Raw genomic sequence first — 19,604 nt, 5'->3', positions numbered from 1 at the left:
TTGAAGTGAGGTTGACTGGTCTATAATTTTTCTGCATCCTCTTTCTCTTTCTAAAGATGGGTATTAGATTTGCCCTTCTTCAGTCCTCTGGGACCTTGCCCATCCTCCAGGAATTCTCAAAGATAATTACTAACAGTTCCAAGATTGCTTCAGCTAGTTCCTTAAGTACCCTAGGTTTAATTTAATCAGGCCTCCTGACTTGAATACAACTAACTTGTCGGTATATTTTTTTTAATATAATCTAGGAACAAAGAATGGAGGGCATACCTACAGGATGGGGGACCATACCCTGGGAAGCAGGGACCCTGAAAAAGATTTGGGGATCGTGTGGGATAATCAGCTGAACACGAGGTCCCAGAGCAAGGCTGTGGCCAAAAGGGTTATTGCAGGCCTTGAACGCATACGCAGCGGAAACAGCAGAGAGGTTGTGTTATCTCTGTATTTGGCCCTAGTGCAACAGCTGCTGGAATCCTGTGTCCAGTTCTGGTGTCCACAAGGCAAAAAGGATGTTGACAAATTGGAGAGGGGTCAAGAGAAGAGCCACGAGGATGATTAAAGGATTAGAAAATGTCTTACAGTGAGAGGCTCAAGGAGCTTAATCTATGTATCTTAAAGAGAAGGTTAAGGGTGACTTGATCACAGTCCTACATGGGAAACAAATATTTAATAATGGGCTCTTCAGCCTAGCAGAGAAAGGGCTACACAGGATCCAATGGCTGGAAGGTGACACGAGACAAAGTCAGACTGGAAATAAGGTACATTTTTAACAGTGAGTAATTAATCATTGGGTGATGGGGCATACTTGCCCAGCACTGATCCTGCAGGGGTTAACTCCACCCTATGGGCTGAGGAGACCATGCCCCCTTGGCCCTGCCAGGCATGCTCCGGCTGGAGACAGAGGAGGGAGGACAGGTCAGGCACTCTAGCCCAGGAGCTGCTGAAGCCCCAGACTGTGAAAGGCAGAGGCGCAGAGCCCCAGGCAGACACCTAAGGAGGGTTGGAGCTGCAGGGAGCTGCACAGGCCAAGGAGCCTAGAAACCCTGGAGATGCCCGGAGCAGTGCATCAGGGACAGAGGAGAAAATAGCCCAGGAGGACGTGTCATTGTGCTGGGGGTGTCAGCGTGTTTTGGTTCGATCCCTGCTGACTCATTGAGGAGCATAATTACCACTGTCAGGATCCAGCAGAATAGGGAGGGCCTGGGTCCCCCTACCCCGGCCGCCACCCACCCCTAGGTGGTAGCCCACTTCCCTGACCCTGGTCACTAGACCACACAGCCCTGCTGAGGAGGGCAGCTATATTGACTCTGGCCATTGGGCCACACAGCCCTGAGGGAGAGGGCAGCCATATTGACTTTGGCCCCTAGGCCACGCTACACTGGGACTAAGGGTGATAGCTCAGGGCTAGAACAACCCTTACCCCACCCCAAAAGGGGACGGGGCGTGCTTGCCCTGCGACACATTGGAACAATTTACCAAGGGTCATGGTGGATTCTCCATCACTGAAAATTTGTAAATCAAGAATGAATGCTTTTCCAAGAGATCTGCTCTAGTTCAAACAGGAATGACTTTGGGGAAGTGCTGGCCTGTGCTATACAGATCAGACAGCAGGTCCCTCCTGGCCTTGGAACGTAGCGAACAAAATGCCACAGTGAGAACTCTACCTCCTCCTCTTTCCCCTGCAGCCTAGAGTCCAGGCTGTGGGAATCCAGTGGTTCTCAGCCTCTGGGACAGGATGCCCCATTTCAGGCCCAACCAACAAGCTGATAGCAACGCCTTTAAGGCAGCGAGAAATGGAAACTGAACAACAACTTCTGCCCGCACAGCTCCCTTTTTGACATAAAAGCATTTTGAACGGGCTGCTGGAGCTGCGGCAAAGAGGAGATGCACCACAGCTAAACCCAGATTAAAGAACGGGAATAGGAGAACACAGATGAAAAGCCGGTTGCTGTGGAAAAATCTTATTAGGCCATGAAATATAGTTTTTGCTGCTTAAAGAATGCCAGAGTGAAAAATAGCGATTCTCAAGCTGCCTTTTTCTCCTCTCTTCTCTTTAATAACGTGAAACTCATTTTGCAATTCTCCCCAGAAAATCTGGTAGCGGGGTTTTCAAAGGACTTTCCATCTGCAGAAACTTTTTCTCCTAGCTGCTTAAGTTTCTCTCGACTTTGGATAGTGTTGTTCAGTCAGACTAGACCAGAATAATTTGCATCCTGGAACTACTGCCAGGGTGTGCTCTGGACCAGTGCAGGCCCATATGCCACACACAAAGACAGGGGAGAGCGATGGGTATAAGGAGTCAGGAAAAGAAGCCTCTGTAGACGGGGATAAGAGCAGTGTTTCCCCCCGCAGAGCAGCTGTGGGTGGTGAGATCCATGCACCGGAGTCACTGAAAAGAACTCCAGGGCAGAGCATCCTTCAGTGTCAAAACGCTACCAGTGCTATGTATTTTGGGTGGGCAGGAGTTAATAGGGGCTCCAACCAAACAGGAACCCCCTCCTTGGGGCATCATGCCAACAGGGGCAGGAGCTCTGCAAGCTCCTCGGGAGATGCTGCAAAGCCCCAAAGCAGTTGAGATCATTGGGAAACAATGAGCAAAGGTGCACGCTCAGGCCCTCTCCAGCCAAGAGCCCGCTGTGGCTGCCAAGCGGAGACCAGCCAGGGAGAGTTGCCCAGTGCTCTGGGAAGTTAAGCTCTGAAGCATTGTCATGCGAGAGATGAAGCTCCAGATCAGTGTTTCTCAACCGTTTTGATACCAGGGAGCGGCCTGCTGTCTTCCTAAACTGTGTATGGAAGATCTACGGGATGAAAAAAAACCCAAGAGGGGGCCCTTGCCCCCAGAGCTTCCAATCTAGATACAGACAAGAGATGGATAGATAGCCAGTGGAGTCTACGAGGAAACAATGGAGTTCTCTCCCTGACCCCACCGTGCCTGTGGCAGCCAGGGAGATCTCGGGAGCCAGGCAAAATCGGGGAGGTGCCTGGCCTTGCCAGCCCTGTAGTTAGAGCACCTGGGCCCATCAATGGGGATAAAGCAAACATTTCCCTGCGGTCTCATTTAGCAGCTGCCTGTTGCGCAGACAGTCCAGTCATTACAACAGGCCCCAGAGCTACAAGGAATCAACCTTTCGATCTGTAGCACTGACCCTGTAATCCAAGCCGGAGGACAGGCAGTTGCTGCTCTCAGCTGCAGACAGGGTACAGGCCCAGCACACAGGAGGCAGGCTGAGGCCAGCAGGAGCCCAACAATGGAAGGGGGGAGAAGAGGGATACAGGGGCTAATTACAGGGGTACTTGCAAGCTGGGCAGCACCACTGTACAGCTAACAACTCTCTGGCCTCTCACAGTGATTACGGTGTGAGGCAAACTCCTCCCACACTTGGCAAACACGATTTGCAGCCAGAAAGCTGCCCTTTCTAAAAACCAACGTCCTCCCGGCCCTGGCTGTCAGAGCGCGCCAGGTAGAAGCGAGCACCGTTGCCACTCAGGGCAAGTCTACACTACAGCGCTACATCGGCACAGCTGCACCACTGTAGCACGTCTGGGGAAGATGCGCTATGCTGAGGGGAGAGCGCTCTCCCATCAGCAGAATTACTCCACCTCCACAAGAAGCAGAGGCTAGGTCAGCAGGAGAGCATCTCCTGCCAACATAGTGCCAGCGTGGACAGCGCTTAGGTCACTGTAACTTGCACCGCTCAGGGGGATGTCGTCTCTTTCACACCCCTGAGCGCGGTAAGTTGCATCAACTTAAGCAGTAGTGTTGATCAGCCCTCAAATGCCCACTTGCCAGCTTAGAGCGCTGCTGTCGGGGGTTACTTTCAGACAGGACTTAAACACTTTCAAAGAGAAATAAAGGCAGCAGCTCGGCCTGCACCAGCAGGTCCCAGACACGCTTCATGCGAACACAGCGCACTGGAAATGCAAACCCAGCTGGGCAGAGTAGAACGTGGAAAGACAACAGCTCCAGTAAGGCCCAGTAACGCCACACTCACACAGGTGCTCCCTGGGTTCCTGAACCCCACCTACATTGTCATTGTTTTCAGGGGGGTTTGAACAGTTAACCGATAGTACTATTAAAACCATTCGCCTCACACCCCACCTCACACCCGCTCCATTCCAGTTAGCACACATGAGCAGCCCCCTCACTTCATCTCACAGGGTAACTGCTGCCCTGCTAAGGCTGCAAGTCCCTCCTGCACCTCTGGGTGGGATCTGGAGGAGGCAGGGGCAGGGTCCATTCTCATTCCCTTGGATTTATTTAATTTTCCGCAGGGTGACTCTCTCCTGCTGCAGAGTCGTGTTGTGACAGCAGAGTTTGAACCTCTGATCTTACCTGCGTTGAACAAAAAACGAGAGCTGCTGCAGAGCAGTGCTGCTTGGTGACCAAAGCCATGTGGGGTCTAGTCTCTGCAAACTCCCCGCTGCACACACCTGCAGAGAGCTCATGGGGTTGCAAAGAGCTCCCCTTCTGTGTGCAAGCAGCACAGGGGCAAGTGTGCTGCACTGCCCATACAGGATAACAGCCTGCTACTGCCACCAACCAACAGAGTCACTCTCAGCACAGACACCAGAAGTCTGTATCCCAACTCCGGAGGTCCCAGGTTCAAAGCTGGTTAATGACCAATGTGTGGCTGGAGGTGAGGCAGGGGGGTCCTTACAGTTACCCAAAGGTCTCAGTGGATGGCCAACAGCTCTGAAAGAAACGTGGGAGTTTGGGTGATGGGAGGGGCTAGGAGAAAGGTCCCTGAACTCAGAGCACAGGGAAGAGTGCACCAGGCCATTTGCTTCACGGTTGGGAACTCTGCCAAGCCAGCCTCCCCCCAGGGCACGGCATTTATACAACCCCAAGGGACAAGTGAGCTCCAGCTAATGAAGAGGGTGCTGTTCTATTCTCCTATGCCATCCTGGGTTTGAAGCCAGGTGCCATCACTTAAAGGGATGCCCAGGGCTAGGAAGCCTGTAGTTCACCTTCCCTCCCCACACTTTACCCATGTGAGACAGAGGGTGGGCATTGCACCATTCTTCCACTCACATGACCGGGGGTGTTACAGGTCACAGCAGACTAGACAGAGCACTGAGAGGTCCCGGCACTGGCCCCTCGGAGGTGGACTGAACACAACATCCCCATCTCGAATTCTAGCAACGGAGGAGGATATCGCAGCAAGATGGGCGTGAGCCCCTAAGGACACGCAGCTGCCTGCAGGTGTTATTGTAGGGTCTCTGGTAGGAAAGAGGGCTGTTGCCAATAAGGTGTTGTCTTGTTTTGGAGGGCGGGGGTTTCCAGTATCAGAACAAGTTTGGGGGCAGTGCTGAAAGCAGGTAAAATTTGGGGTACTATTGGCCACAGCATCCTCCCCAAGCAGGTCCACAGGCTGAACAGGTGACTGCAGGATGGGCTGCGTTTACCGTGCATTCCCTGTGCTGACACAAACACTGTCTATTGCCTCAACAAGTCCCGTCAAATCCTCTTAGATCCTCCCCACTTACACCTCCCAGCGCCTGCTGTTGGAATGCCATGTACAGCTTTGATGGTGTCACGGAGTCCCCGGGCGATGCTCTGGAACTGCTCCCTACAAAGCCAGACAGGACTCTGGGGCAGTCTCCTCTCTGGGAGCAGCCCATCTTCAGGACACACAGCTCACAAAGCTTCCACCTTCCTGGGTCTGACCTCAGAGCATTCAGCATCCTCTGCCCCTTCGTGCGCTTCCCATAGCGAGTCCACTCAGGCGGGGTCCTGGGAAAGCCAGAGGGTCCTGCCCCCCAACTCTGCAGTCAGACGGGACTCTCAGCCAGCCAGTAAAACAGAAGGTTTATTAGATGACAGGAACGTGGCCTAAAACAGAGCTTGTAGGTGCAGAGAACAAGACCCCTCAGCTGGGTCCACATGGGGGGGGCAGTGAGCCAGACAACCCCGTCTGCACTTCACCCCATGTCCTCAGCCAGCCCCAAACTGAAACTCTCTCCAGTCCCTCCTCCTCTGGGCTTTGTCCCTTTCCGGGTCAGGAGGTCACCTGGTTCCTTTGTTCTCCAACCCTTCAGCTCTCACCTTGCAGGGGGGAAGGGTCCAGGCCATCAGCTGCCAGGAAACAGGGTGTTGGCCATTCTCTGTGTCCAGACTCCTGCACACACCTGCCCTCTAGGGCTCTGCAATGATCATACACCCTTATCCCACCAACTAGATACTTAAGAACTGCATAGGGGAAACTGAGGCACCCCCACACTATTCAGAGGAAACATTAAGAACAGTCCCACTTTGTCACAGATGGCCACCATTCAAAGAGGGTTGAAGAATTGGAGAGGGGTCAGCAAAGAACCATGAGAACGATCAAATGATTAGAAAACCTGCCTTACAGTGACAGACTCAAGGAGCTCAGAAGAGAAGGCTCAGTGGTGATTTGATCACAGTCTATAAGTACCTATGTGGGGCAAGTATTTGATCACGGGCTCTTCGGCCTAGCAGAGAAAGGTCTAACACAATCCAAAGGCTGGCAATTGAAGCTAGACTAATTCATACCAGAAAGAAGATATAAAATTTTAATAGCAAGAGTAATTAACCACTGGAACAATTCTCCAAGGGTCAAGGTGGATTCTTCATCACAAACAATTTTTAAACCAAGTTTGGATGTTTCTCTAACAGCTCTGCTCTAGGAATTATTGTGGGACAAGTCTCTGGCCTGTGCTATATAGTGGTCAAACTAGGTGATCACAATGGTCCCTTCTGGCCTTGGAATTTACAAATTGCCAGTGATACAAACAGCCTCATTCCTAGAGCCAAGCTGGGTTTTCTTTTCTGCCCATACACCCCACCTACAATAAAGGGCCTAAAGGCCAAACTCCACAACCCCCATGCCCTCAAATTCTACCTTCAGTTACTGCGAGGAACCCCACTGTCCTCAGCAGGCTGCCCGGCAGAACACAACTCAACGCAGCCATTAGCTGCACTGAGGCTATGGGACCCAGCGGAGAATCCAGCCCAGGCTCTGGCATCTGCGCCGGCTCAGCAAACAGTTAATGAGAGTGAGGAGCAGTGAAGCTCTTCAGAGATGCTTGGTAGCTGTGCTAAGTGAGCACACACAGGGATCAGGCCCCATCAGCACCACGGTGCCATTTTTACCACGCAGATATGCACTTTCAAACCAACTCCTACCTTCAGCTCAACTCCCCTTACCATTCTCTCATTACGCCATGCAGGGCCGAAAGATCAGCGCAACCAGCAGCTCTGCAATTTCACGTCAGGTTCACTCCCAAAACGGGGATCAAACTCAGAAGTTATCTGAAAGCAATTTGCAGCTGGAGACACTAAGCGCAGGTGACAGCACGCAGAGAAGCAGGCTTCCTTCTGTGGCGGCTCATCCTGGGTCGGAACACGCAGCCCAGCTGGGGAGCGCCCCAAGCAACAGGTGTCTGCACGGCTTACTCAGCCCCAGACGTACTGACAGACAATTGGGGTGGAAGGGCTCTCATGGATCAAAGTTCCTGCATATCTATGGACAGGCCTCCCCCGAGAATGGCTGGCTGGCATGGCTGCTTTAGCTCTCCACTACCCTGGGCAGGGAGCTTTGTGCAGTCTGCTGGTGGGCCAGATCCCCAGCTGGCGGAAACCAGCGCAGCCCCCTGGATTCCAGTGAAGTGCCCTTGACTTAGAGCAGCTGAGGATGAGCCCTCACCCCCCTGCCCTCCCCCTGTACCCACCCTGAGATTCACTCCCACAAGCTCCAGCTGACTTGAGGGAACTGCAGGACTGGTGGGAAGAGATAAATATTTACTGACCCAGGAGTGGCTAGTCCTTCAGACTCCCCCCCACAGCCTGGCTGTCTCCGCAGCAGCAGATGGTGCTGCGTGGGGGCCGTATCTCCGAAGAGGAACCTCGTGTGATGATGCAGTTTGAGAGCGAGAGCATTTGAGGGCATGGGAGGCTCTGAGCGCTTGCAGGGGGAGTTCGGGTTCAGCAACTGTTGGGTTAGTTTCCATTCTCTTATTCCTTCCCACTCTGTGGCTGCCCCCCAAGCCCTGCCCATGTGTCATCAACGCCCCAGAGCACCCCTGAGGCAGCACTCCCACCCTCAGTGGGGGGATGCTCCCGTATGCCAGCGTAGCACCACCCTCCTGCTACCCCCTCCATCCTAGAGCTGCCTCCCCTCCCACCACGGTGCTGTACTGACCCTGGATGCCCACCGTACAGGTCCCCTCCCTCACAGGTGCCACAGACACCTTGCTGCTCTCAGATAATCTGAGTAACCCAGGGAAACTGCATCTCCCGTTAAGGAGTCCCATCACACTCTCCCCCGACCCAGATGCCTCTGAATCCTGAGCCGGGAAAAGGAGCAACCACCACTCCTAGATCGGTACGACACCAAGGCCTTTCCAGCACTCTGTATCCCCAGCGGCTGGCCGCAGCCAGATGTCCTCCCAGGAACGGCACCCCAGCACACGCTCCGCTTTGTGCCCGGATGAACAGCCAAGGCTGCGGCACTGACTGGCTAGACTAAGCTAGAGCTGTTCGTTCTGCCTGGGTCCTGACCTCCCGTCCCTCCTCCCCGACCCCAGTATCCCTGCGACAAACCATTCACACCCAAAGTACCCGGCTGCCTGCCTCTGCGCGCCGTTAAAAGGCCTTGCGTTCAACACTCTGACGAAAACTCCAGCCTATTTGCATGGTCCCAGATGTCCTATTGCAAATGCACCAAAATCCTTCCCAGCTAAATGATTAGATTTCCACACAGACACCACAATAATGAAGTCAGCTGGAACCAAGCAGAAACCATTAGACTAGCACCTCTTCTCCGGCACAGCAATCATCACGGGGGTCAGCCCAGCCTTGGGCTGCGGGGAACCTCCTTTCAGTCCCAACGACGATGCACCCGCAGCACAAGGAGACAGAAGGGACGGTTTCATGCAGCGATTCTTGCCCCGGGGTCAGTAAGTTCTGAACGGCACAGAGGAAACCCCTCAGCAGCACAGGGCTACAGTGCTCCTGGGGCGAGGAACACCCAGTGCAGAGCGAGCCGAGCTGCAATCAGAGTAGGCAGACATCGTGCTCTGTGGCGTGCCGAATCCAGAGAACAGGCGCTGGGCCGGAATCATCTGACTCCTTCATTAGTGAGCAAGGAGAGGGCCGCATATGAATGAAATGCATAGGTACTGGACTGGGAGAACCCCTGCCCCCCACCCCCACCGCCCTGAGGAGGGCAAGGCAAGCAGTGACGGGAGCTAGGGTTTGAAACAAAATGAGGATCACTCTGGAAAGATGCAAGCAGGCTGGGGGGGGGGAGGGGGATTCCCTGGGACATAGACACTCAGTGGGGGGAGGGGTCTGCTCAGCTGCAATGCCAGAGATCGTGGGAAGGGGGAGATGAGGCCAGACAGGAGTTTGCTCTGTGGTGCAGCAGCCAGAAAAGAGGTCAGTGCAATTCACGGCAGCAGGCGCAGGCACATCACGCCATGGGGCAGGGCGGAGATGCCCCTTTCCTGTCGAGGAGCATGTGGAGTGCCAGGCCCAGGTCCATCCAGCCCAGTGTCCTGTCTCCCTCAGTGGCCAGCACCAGCCATTTCAGAAGGCAGCGCAAGATCTCACGGCGGTGAGCAGTGACAGCCTTCTCGGGGCCAGCTGTTCTGTGTCCTCACCCCACCCCAGCGCTCTGCTCAAGCCCTGATCCAGAGGCAGGCAGTCCTTGGTGGTGGGGTATTTTTATCTTTGGTATAACTCTGGATGTTCCCGCTACCTACGTAAGTGCCCAATCCTGACCAGTGTCCCTCTGAGTCCTGGCACTGGTGCCCCAGGCCCATAACACTCCATTCAGTCCCGGGCACGACGCTGCCCAAGCATACTGAAGAGCTGGAGGGAGTTCAGAGAAGAGGCACAGAATGCAACCCAGGAACAGGGGAGAGATTAAAAGAGCTAAGCCTGCCCAGTGGGACTAGAAACAGTTCAGGAGGGGCCAGCCCTGCAGCGGGGTGTGAACACCAAGGGAGGAGAGGAGCAGCTGGAGAGCTGCATAAGGCCACAGCTGGGAGCAATGCGATGGAATTACGGCAAGGAACAGCCCCAACTACAAGCCAAAGCGATACAGGCCCCACCATTTGGATGATTTGAAAAGAGATCAGACAGCACGTGGGAGCTACTTTTGCCCTGCACCGCGGGAGGCAGCTGGGCTTTTCCACCCGTCTAACCTCCCCGATTCCAGCCAGGCCTCTGCAGTCGACATGTAAACGCTATTTACCAACTGAGTGCTGTTGCTGGCTAGCGCACACAGTCAGCCAGGTAACTCAAGACCCACTCTGAGCCCTTCCTTCCCTCGCTGAGCCCAGCACCGGAGAAGCCCCTTTGCACCCCCCGTTCCAAACCGGCTGCACACACTTCATTCCCAGCACACGGCGCAAGTGATAAATTTCACTTTGACGGGCGCTCGAACGCACTTTATGTTAATGCCACCACGGTTGTATCAGAGCAAGTGGGACGACCCTTTACATGTCGCAGGCCGGCCCAGCTTGAAAGCCACCTTGGAGCTGCAGGAGTCAGGTGGGAGAGAAACAGCTGATGGACTGAGAGCCTCTGTCTGCAGCATGGCCACTGACCATGGGAACGCCAGCCCTTCGCTCTCCCAGTCACTGGCACCCTGAGTGAGTTTCAATGCAGTCACACAAATGAGGGTCATTCTTGCAAAGGGGCAAGGGGAGTTGCCTCTACCTACCGTCCAGCGATGCTGCGGCTTATACTACGACTGCACCTCATCAGAGCAGCGCCCCCTAAGGGATGCAGAGAGAAAAAGCTAGAAACCTGCAGTGGGGAGTGCACCAGAAGGGCGGCGGGACACCATGGTGCTGAGCGTGGCACAGAGTGGCAGTAGGAGCCCCAGGGACGGCACCGCTACTTTCAGCAGCCCCACAGGGGTCAGGGTCTGAATGCCAGGCCATCACGTCAGCAGCTCCGATGCAGGAGAAAGGAAACGCCGCCATCAATCCAAGCTGCTATGAAACGATCTGTCGCCTTCCCCTGGGGAGCAGGGCTCACGGGACACCAACCTCTCCAGCCATCCCCATCAGCCCAACGGGACACAGACACAGTCGGGACCAGGCCAATTCTCCCCACTACATCTAATGAACGGTAACTCCTACTCCCCCACTGTGACCCAGCCAAACCCCAGGGGCAGGAACAAGGGTAGCCACCCAGCACCCTCCTCCTGCCACCCAGCTCATCAGGCCGGGGACTACCCCAGCCCAATATCTGCGAAGCGCCTGGCACATCGCAGGCCCAACCACCAACGACTGACAGTAAGTGCCACACGAACGCTGCCCCCAAGGTCTCCCAAGAAACCAGACGCGGCCACCCCTGAGACAACACCTCCTCCTCCCAGCAGGCGGGCCCAGCCCCGACGAGTAGCCTCCCACCCCCGCTCTGCCTTGGGGAAACCCATCCCCAGGGTGAAAAGGGAAATCAGTCTCTATGGCCCTTTCAACCCTTTCTCCCTCTGCCACTAAGGGGGCTCAAGGGAGGGCCTGGCATGGGGCACTTTGACACCTGTGGAATTTTGTCCACTAGGAACTAGACTGAACCCTTCGACTCAGACCAGACAGGCCACAGAGCCGGCACACGGCAACAGGCACCCCCTGGGACACATTCCAGCCAGCAAGCTGGAGGCACGCGGCTCCATATCCCGACGTCAGCCCTCTGAGCCATCCTCTCCCCTGCCTGGTGCTGAGGTGCACGGGCTACATGCTGACAGCGCACCGTCCACACGCTGCTGCACCCAGGGCCGGCTGGAGCCCGGAGCACGAATTACAAGCCTGGCTGAAGGCCACAAGTGCCCTCATTAGACTCAAGCTCAGGAACGAGCAGACTTCTGGCTTCCACTCAGCAGGGCCCCCCAGGCACACACAGCTCCAGAGCTTAGGCCTTGGCCCTGGTCTGCACAATAAAACGACTTTGGTGTAACTCCGTCGCTCGGGGGTGTGAACAACCACACCCCCAGTGACACCGACCTCAGTGCCGGTGCAGACAGTGCTGTGTCGGCAGGAGAGCGTCTCCTGACAACATAGCTACAGCCTTTCGCGGAGGGGGAGTAACGAAGCTGGCAGGAGCAGCTCTCCCCGTTGGCTTAGCGCGTCTCCATGACAGTGCTGCAGTGGCACAGCTGTGCAAGGCTGCGTTTGAAGCGTAGACCTGCCCTCAGACTGAAAACCGAAAGGGCACACCCCAAAGCACTTGGGGTGCTTTCCAAACTAACCGCTGGGAAGAAAAGCCTAGGGCAAACCCTTAGTACAGCACCCCCAGACACACTGCCTCAGAGCACCAACGGAGCCCAGCACGCTAAGGACATGGCCACACAAACAGCCAGAAGGAAGTTCTTTCCGTCCTACAAGAACCAGGTATTGGCCAGCCACCCTGCCATGGCTACCAGGGGCTGGGGGAAGGGAATGTGTCCCAGATACACCCATCCCAAGCACAGACCAGAGCGGAGTCAGCGCAGGAAGTTTTTGGCTGCAGGCACTGAGCTCGTGTGTCAGTGCCTGGGGCCCTCCCGTGCCATCCAGAGGCTGCAGACACCTGCACTGACTGGCAGCAGCCTGCACTAGAAGGCTGCAAGCCACCCAGAGACACATGGCAGCCACGTACGGTCAGCTCTGCCATGGGGGGGGCTAATGGGCTAGTGCTCTTGTGGGGCGGGGATAAACCAAATCTCTCCAATAACCAGGCATGGCTGGGAATCCCAACAGTGCAGGGACCTGCAGTGATCTGGTGCTTCCTGAGCACCCCCTGGTCAATAAATCCCAGAGCGACGGGCTCAGAACTGCCCTTGGAGTCTCTCCTCCTCCCGGTGCCCTCAGCATCCCCTAAGCTGTGTTGGGCTTTGAGCACTATACCTGCCTACAGGTATGGCAAGAGCCAGAGGAGACAGCAGCCCCACGGGTGTCTGCATCTGAGCAGCACCTCATCCCTCAGCCACACAGGCAACACATGGGTCCCTGCCCCAAGGCCCTCAGAGCAGCCCGGCGAAGGGACAAGGGTGAGCATGACAGACCCATGAGCCAGAATCTGGCTGCAGGCTCAGCCCACTCACAGCTGCCTGGCTCGGAAGCACTCGAGCAGCTGTTAAATAATGTGTAAATTACTTGATGGAAAGAAGAGTTGGAAAGAGCAGCATGAGACAGGGAGGCGGCCAGCCCATGCATCTGAGCACAGGGGACTCGGAGTTGCATGGCCCCTTGACATGGTTTGTAAAACACTAGCAGTTTGGGCGGATGGCCAGTGCACAGGATTGGGAGCCAGAAGCTCACAAGCTTTAACCCCAGCTGTGCCAGTGACCCCCTTAGGGATGGAGAGCAAGTCACATCTGCTTTCTCCTTGTGATTCCCTGTCTGAAATGGGTACGAGAACACTGAACCACCACAAGGCAGGGCAGAGAGGGGAAGTAATACATGCAAAGGGCTTTGCAGACTGACCATGCTAAGCGTGGGCAGGAGATTGTTGCCAACAGTCACAGTCGGAAAAACGCAGAGCTGGGGCACACCCCCTGCTTGTATTAGCACTCACCACGAGGGTAACAGTGCCTACTCCTATGAGGGCTATCGCCTGTGCGAGGCAACAGGTGCAGAAAGGCTAAAAGCCGCAAGGACTTAGGGCTTGTCTGCGTTTCCCGCAAGGGTTAGAACTGGGCTGCTCAGGGGTGTGAACACACGTTTGTCATGTAGACTTCGGCTTCCACAGCAAAACATCTAAGCAGCAGCACTTAGGGCTGTCTGCAGCATAAAGCAAAAACCAGAAACGCTCAGGAGATGAGGCAGTTCTCTGGCCTGTGTCACACAGAGAAGCGGACGAGCTCAGCGGTTCTCAAACTGTGGGTCGCGAGTTTGTTTTAATGGGGTCGCGAGGGCCGGCCTTAGACTCACTGGAGCAGGGCAGAAAGCAGAAGCCTGAGCAACATAGCTTTGCGGGGGGGGCCCCGGCAATTGCCCTGCTTGCCACCCCCTAATGCCGGGCCATGATTCTAGAGTAAAGACAGGGCACTGGGGTTGGAGTCGCAGTGCAATGAAATTTGAGACCTGCTGGACTAGGCAATCCCGACAGTCTCACCTGGCCTTGGGATCTACAACTGAGACTTGCTATAAAACCCCCATTGTGGTGCCCTGCGCATTAAACTGAGACACCGGGGCCAAGGTGGTATCAACGAGAGTGCCAGGTATGATCATCCCACTCATCTGTGGCTGGAAATGCTGTTAACTCTGTGCCCAATCTCAGAGCTAGCCAGCCCGGGGTTCCCAGCCTGCCTAGGGTGATACTCACATGCCTGCAATGGCAACGGTCGCACAGGTGCGCTCTGAGAAGGCAGGCACAGTCTCTGTGGCGGTGCTGGCTGGTCTGATATAGTCCACAGTGACGTTCACCTGCAAGAGAAGGCAGCCAGATCTGAGACTTCATTAACCACCAGAGCACACGGTAATGTCAGAACGAGCCCAGGGTGAAGGGGCCTCGGCACCCATACTGCTCAGGGGCTCTCTGAATGCAACCCTCCCCAGCCCCCTCTCCTTTCACAAGGGAGCCCCCCTGCCCACACCCAGAACCAGCTACAGGCTCCCAAATACCCTGTCAGATCAAAGCATGCGCTTCCCAGCTAACGCTAGCCAGTGCAGTGAGTTACAAGCGTAGCATCTGACAGGCCAGCAGGAGACAATAGCGGAGAACATGTACGCCAGGAGCCTTCCAGGTTTAACAAGCTGCACAGAACTTCACTGCTGCAGCCCCTGGCTCGGGGAGGAAAGCGCAGCTCCAGCGTTTGGACTGCGAGAGCAGGACTGACCCCACTTCGCTGCTTCTCACTCCCAAACGCACACAAGACGCAGCAGGGCGCCAGCACAAGGCCATGCCTATAATTTTACGCAAACTAGCTAGAGCTCTTAGTCCTGCTGCTGCCAATGGCAGCGGCCGTTAACACAGGTGGGCAGCTGGCAGAGATGGGGGCACATTGCTTATCAGTGGGGTGTTGAGAACCAGCTACAAATCGTTGCTTGGGGAAACACCAAACACCCCTTTGGATACCAATTAAATATATAAATCAGCATCCACCTTGGACAGTATCGTACTGTCATTAGCATTCAGTTCCCAAACCACTTGAGACCCGTGCATCTGGAGTTAGCCGGCTAGTGTCTGTCCACACTAGACAAGGGTGTTTGTAAAACACGGTTGCTACAATCCTGCTGCAGACAGGGCGAGTGGTAGCTTTAACACGCTAGCTGGGCAGTTCGTAGTCTAAGCTCCCCACCAGGTCCACCTTGACCAGCCGAGCTGTGTGAACTACAACTAGACCTGTCTACGCTGGGCTTTGAATCATGTTGGCTGTTAACACACACAATGGGTGAAACCCTGGCCCTGCAGCATCAGTGACAACATTGACTTTGACGGGGCCACACCTCCACCCTTCGTCTCCCACTACAGACAGGCCCAGACTGCCAACCTTGACTTCCCAGGGTCAAAGCTGCTGGCCATCGTCTCCCAGTGACTGCACGATACAAACCCCTCTGGGCTGAAGCAGCACTCACTCCTGTGCCAGCTCTCTGCACAGGGAGAACTTTTACCCTCCAGAGGCTCCTGTAGCGAGGGCAGGGGGAGCTGTTCCTGCCCCATTCGCCCTCCCTGCAATCTAAGTCACCCCTGCATAAAAATTCCCAGGGATGCCGCTGTGCGTGGTAAAGGGCTCAGATGGTCCCATTCTATCCCTCTTCCCTTTCAGGAAGGCTACAGATGATGCACCAGTGCGGAGGAGCCACAACTGAGGAAATCAGCCAAACCCAACGTGGTTTACACAGGGCGGAAAGCCCGAGTAGAAGGGACAGGTGGGAGATCCTGAATGCAGATTTTACCAGCCTACATTTTCAAGGGATGCAGCCGATGCAGTGAGTGGCAGCTTATGCTCAAATAAATGGATTCCTCTCTAAGGTGCCACACGTCCTCCCCTTCTTTCTACATTTTCAAGAGTGACTCTTAGCCTTGGCTGCCCAACTTTGATGCGTTAAAGAAGCCTGCTCTTCCCAGGGGCCGTTCTCAGCACTTTCTGAAAAGCAGGCCCCGCTCCACGGGAATTGCCAGATGGATCAGACCCAGAGGCCCATCCTGTCCTGCATCCTGTCACTGACACAGAGAGAAAGGGGCAAGAAGCCCAGTGGGGGACAGATGGGGGATAATCTGCCCTCCCCATAAGGGTCTCATCCCAAACTGGAATAGAGATTGGTTTGAACCCTGGAACAGGGGCTCTCCCCCTTCCAAATTTAGCTTTTACTCCTCTAGATCTGGATACTATCCAAACCTCCTTTGAACCTTGCTAACTTCTTGGATTTAGTTTCCTGTAGCAGGGAGTTCCACACGCCAAACAAACATTATATGACAAAGCATTTTCTTCTCTGTTTTGAACGGACCTCCCTTCAGTTGTGTTGAATGCCCCCTTGGCACTGTCTGATGAGACGGGGGAACAGAAGCTCTACGGTGTGAAGTTAAATGGGCCCCTTTTGGTCAGCTTGACCATCAATTTTCAAACAAATGCAACAGAATTCCAACTCATCAGCTAGCTCTGCACAATGCAGTGGTACAGGCGTCCAATCCAGTACCGGCGAGTTTGAACAGCAATTCCCAACTGCAATAGAAAGGGCAGCACAAGAGGGGCTAGGGGAATTTCAACTGAAGGGCTGAAGTGTTTGATCAAAGCCTGTTACCTAATTCATGCCAACATCTACATTTCTGTGTAAATCCAACTTAATCCAGCTGCTTTGCTTACTCCAATAACTTACTTCCCAACATTTTAACTGCCACTTAATCCAGATAAAGCCGAGGTTATTCTAGTAATTGGGGGATGAAGGTGGGAGAGGGTGTCAGCGTCAAGCCATCTGCCTTGCCAGACTTGGAGGGGCTTGGATTTCCCAGCTACTGTGGGACTGTCTCCTGCTAGCAGCAGAGTTCAGACCCATCATTTTCCAGCAGCAAAGGCAGCAGCTGTGGTGTGGGAATGGCACAGGGGCGTCTGCCCCACCGAGCCTGCACCAGCATTATCCCCCAGGGGAGCCAGAGATACCCAGTGCAGACAAGGCCCCGGAGCTGCCACGGGCCTGGCCTGTGTTTCGTCACCTGCTGGGTTTGTGGCCTGGCAGATCGCGCTCTAAGGCGTGCTTTCCCAGGCCTGGTTTCTTGGGAGGGAAGGTGGAAGCAGCTGGTTTTAGGGAGGAAGAAAGGGTCAGTGGGAGGCAGGAAGGGTGATTCTCCCCTGCTTGGAGGTAATCAGGCAGCAAAAAGGAGGAGACAGACGCTGACAGGGCCCAGCACTAGGTCTCCCTTGGTAGGTCACCAACGAAGGGAGCTTCAAGTGTCTCATATGCCCACAGGTCTAAGCCATCTCTCAGCCTTAGGGTTCCCTCACTGCAGCATCTGGGCACCTTGCACACAAAGAAGATCAGCAATAGCCGAGTCTCTAGTGGACTTCATGGAGCATACAGCTCTTCTCCCTCTTCAGGGGATAGAAAGCCTTGCTACTCACCCCGCCCACGCAACAGAGTTACCAAGTGAGTGCTCCCACCAAGGAGACCAGGGAGATTTTGGAGAGCTGCTCCCACAGCTCAGCTGTGCTCTGCAGCCAGCCAGCAGGAGGAATCTTTTATACATCACTTTTTTTTTTTCCAGGTAGGGTTTTTTCCTCTGCTTTACCCCTTGTACTTTGAGCTAGCACCTTCGTTCTGCTTTCAGCTTCGACTGATCAAGTCAAAAGGAAGCAGGAGACAGACAGGCATCAAGTTCATCAATGTTACACGAATGTCTTTAAAGCCCTTTCAACTGTCGGCTCTTTACAAGCCTTGCGTTTTAAAGGAGCATAAAAATGCAAAAAGGTACAACTCGCGCAAAGACTCCTGCCATCGGCTCACTTGCTCGTACAACACATCTAACCATGTTTGGGAAGCAACAAGAGGAAGCTCTGTCAATTAAGGAGCAATTAAGGGGAGAGGTTAAAGTAATTCCTTCTGGTGAAACTATTGTCATAACTATATGGGGGGAGGGGAGAGGAATGATTATTTGGAAAGGCAAGTTAGGAAATTCAAACTACCCCAGGGTTTCTCACACATCCACACAGCTCAGCAGCAAGGAGCAGCTCATTTAGGAGACGCCTTGACCAGAAGCAGGCAATAGCTTGTGGCTACAGAGGGGGAAAGGCAGCTAACCCAAAGGCCTGCTCACGCGAGCAGCAGCTTGGATGGCTTCTCCCATTCACGCTCCAGCACACGGTCACGGCCATGCATCGGGTGCTGTGTATGTACCAGAGGTAAGGTCGTCAGCAGCACAAAGGGTCGTTGCATTTCACATCTCAAGACGCGGGTTCAAATTCCAAAATGGGGGGCAAGGAGTACAGTGGCTTGAGTTGTGGACTGAGGTTCACTAGACATGCAAAGTATCACAACAAGTTGGCATGAATGGTGGCATCTGCCCTGGACAGCAGGTTCAGGTGCCCTGGCAAAGCTGACATGCCACCCGCCTGTACTATGCCAGCATGGTGAAATCCTTCACTTCTCTTAGCAAAACCCACTCCCTCCGGACAAAACACCCCACAAATTTCCTACACATTCAACCTGACAGGACTCAAAACAGTTAGCATCCAGGCTGGCAACACTTCCTTTTAGTTCCACTTTCAGAGGCAGGGATGTGACAATCTAATTCCCACTTTACTTGCCTGCTACAAAATGCAGCCAAAGCATTGAAACCAAAGGTGGAAAGGACCCACAGTTGCCAACTTTCACGTGGTAAATAGGCACCCCGATTTTCACAATAAGCCAAAAATCAAGCTAATCCCATTTCAAAACAAGGCCAAAACAAGCCAATCCCTAAGAACCCCAACGCTCTGTGACTAGAGCCTCCCGGAGTGCAGTCTGGGACTGTGGTGGGCCCGCTGTGCACCCCTGCTTGCTGGGAGCCATTCAAAACAAAGAAGCAACAAGCTACAAGCCAAAAACTAGCCAACAAGCAACTCACAAGCCAATTAAGCCAAAAACAAGCCCAACTGCTGCTTTTTTTTTTTTGCGGGTTTGGCATGTCTGAAAGGACCCTGCGGCCAACACCACGCAGCTGATATTAAGGAGGCTGACGTGATAGGCCAGCAAGTCTTGGTGACGGCTGAAACGTTCTCCCCCACTGACCCAACAGCACCCACAGCAACGAGAAATGACTCACCTTGTGCAGTAACGATGGTTCTTCGAGGTGCGTGTCCCTAGGGTGCTCCCCTGTAGGCGTGTCTGCATCCCTCCAGTGAAGCACCCTAGGGACACTCCTTGAAGCAGCAACAGCTACGCCACGGCCACAGCAACAGGGTGGGGGAGAACTGCAGCATGGCGCGATCAGTGCCGCGGAGAAACAAACGTGGGCAAGAACCAGCGTGTGGTGTAGCACAGCGGCTTGCAGCCTTTCCAGGCTGCCCCCCTTTCAGGAGGAGGATTTGTCCTGCATGCCCCAAGCTACACCTCACTTAAAAACTACTTGCTGACCAAATCAGACATAAAAATACACAAGTGTCACAGCGCACTAGTACTAAAAAATTGCGGACTTCCTCCTCTTTGCCACAGAGCTATAAAACAAATCAAGTTGA

The 19,604-nt window shown here is 54.3% G+C and overlaps 1 protein-coding gene across 2 annotated transcripts in view; it reads right to left on the bottom strand.

The window, feature by feature from the left end:
- SND1 (staphylococcal nuclease and tudor domain containing 1) overlaps positions 1 to 19,604 on the bottom strand; it is a 480,324-nt gene that overhangs the window by 274,913 nt on the left and 185,807 nt on the right. For both annotated transcript variants that reach the window (XM_037889493.2, XM_037889494.2), the window contains exon 12: positions 14,279 to 14,379. In XM_037889493.2, coding sequence (XP_037745421.1) covers positions 14,279 to 14,379 — 101 coding nt within the window. The remainder of the gene's footprint in view (positions 1 to 14,278; positions 14,380 to 19,604) is intronic.

This window comes from Chelonia mydas, chromosome 1, assembly GCF_015237465.2.
Source record: "Chelonia mydas isolate rCheMyd1 chromosome 1, rCheMyd1.pri.v2, whole genome shotgun sequence".
In the NCBI taxonomy this organism is placed as follows: Eukaryota; Metazoa; Chordata; order Testudines; family Cheloniidae; genus Chelonia; species Chelonia mydas.
The sequence above is the reverse complement of the archived record's forward strand: the minus strand, read 5'-3'. Positions and strand labels throughout refer to the sequence as shown.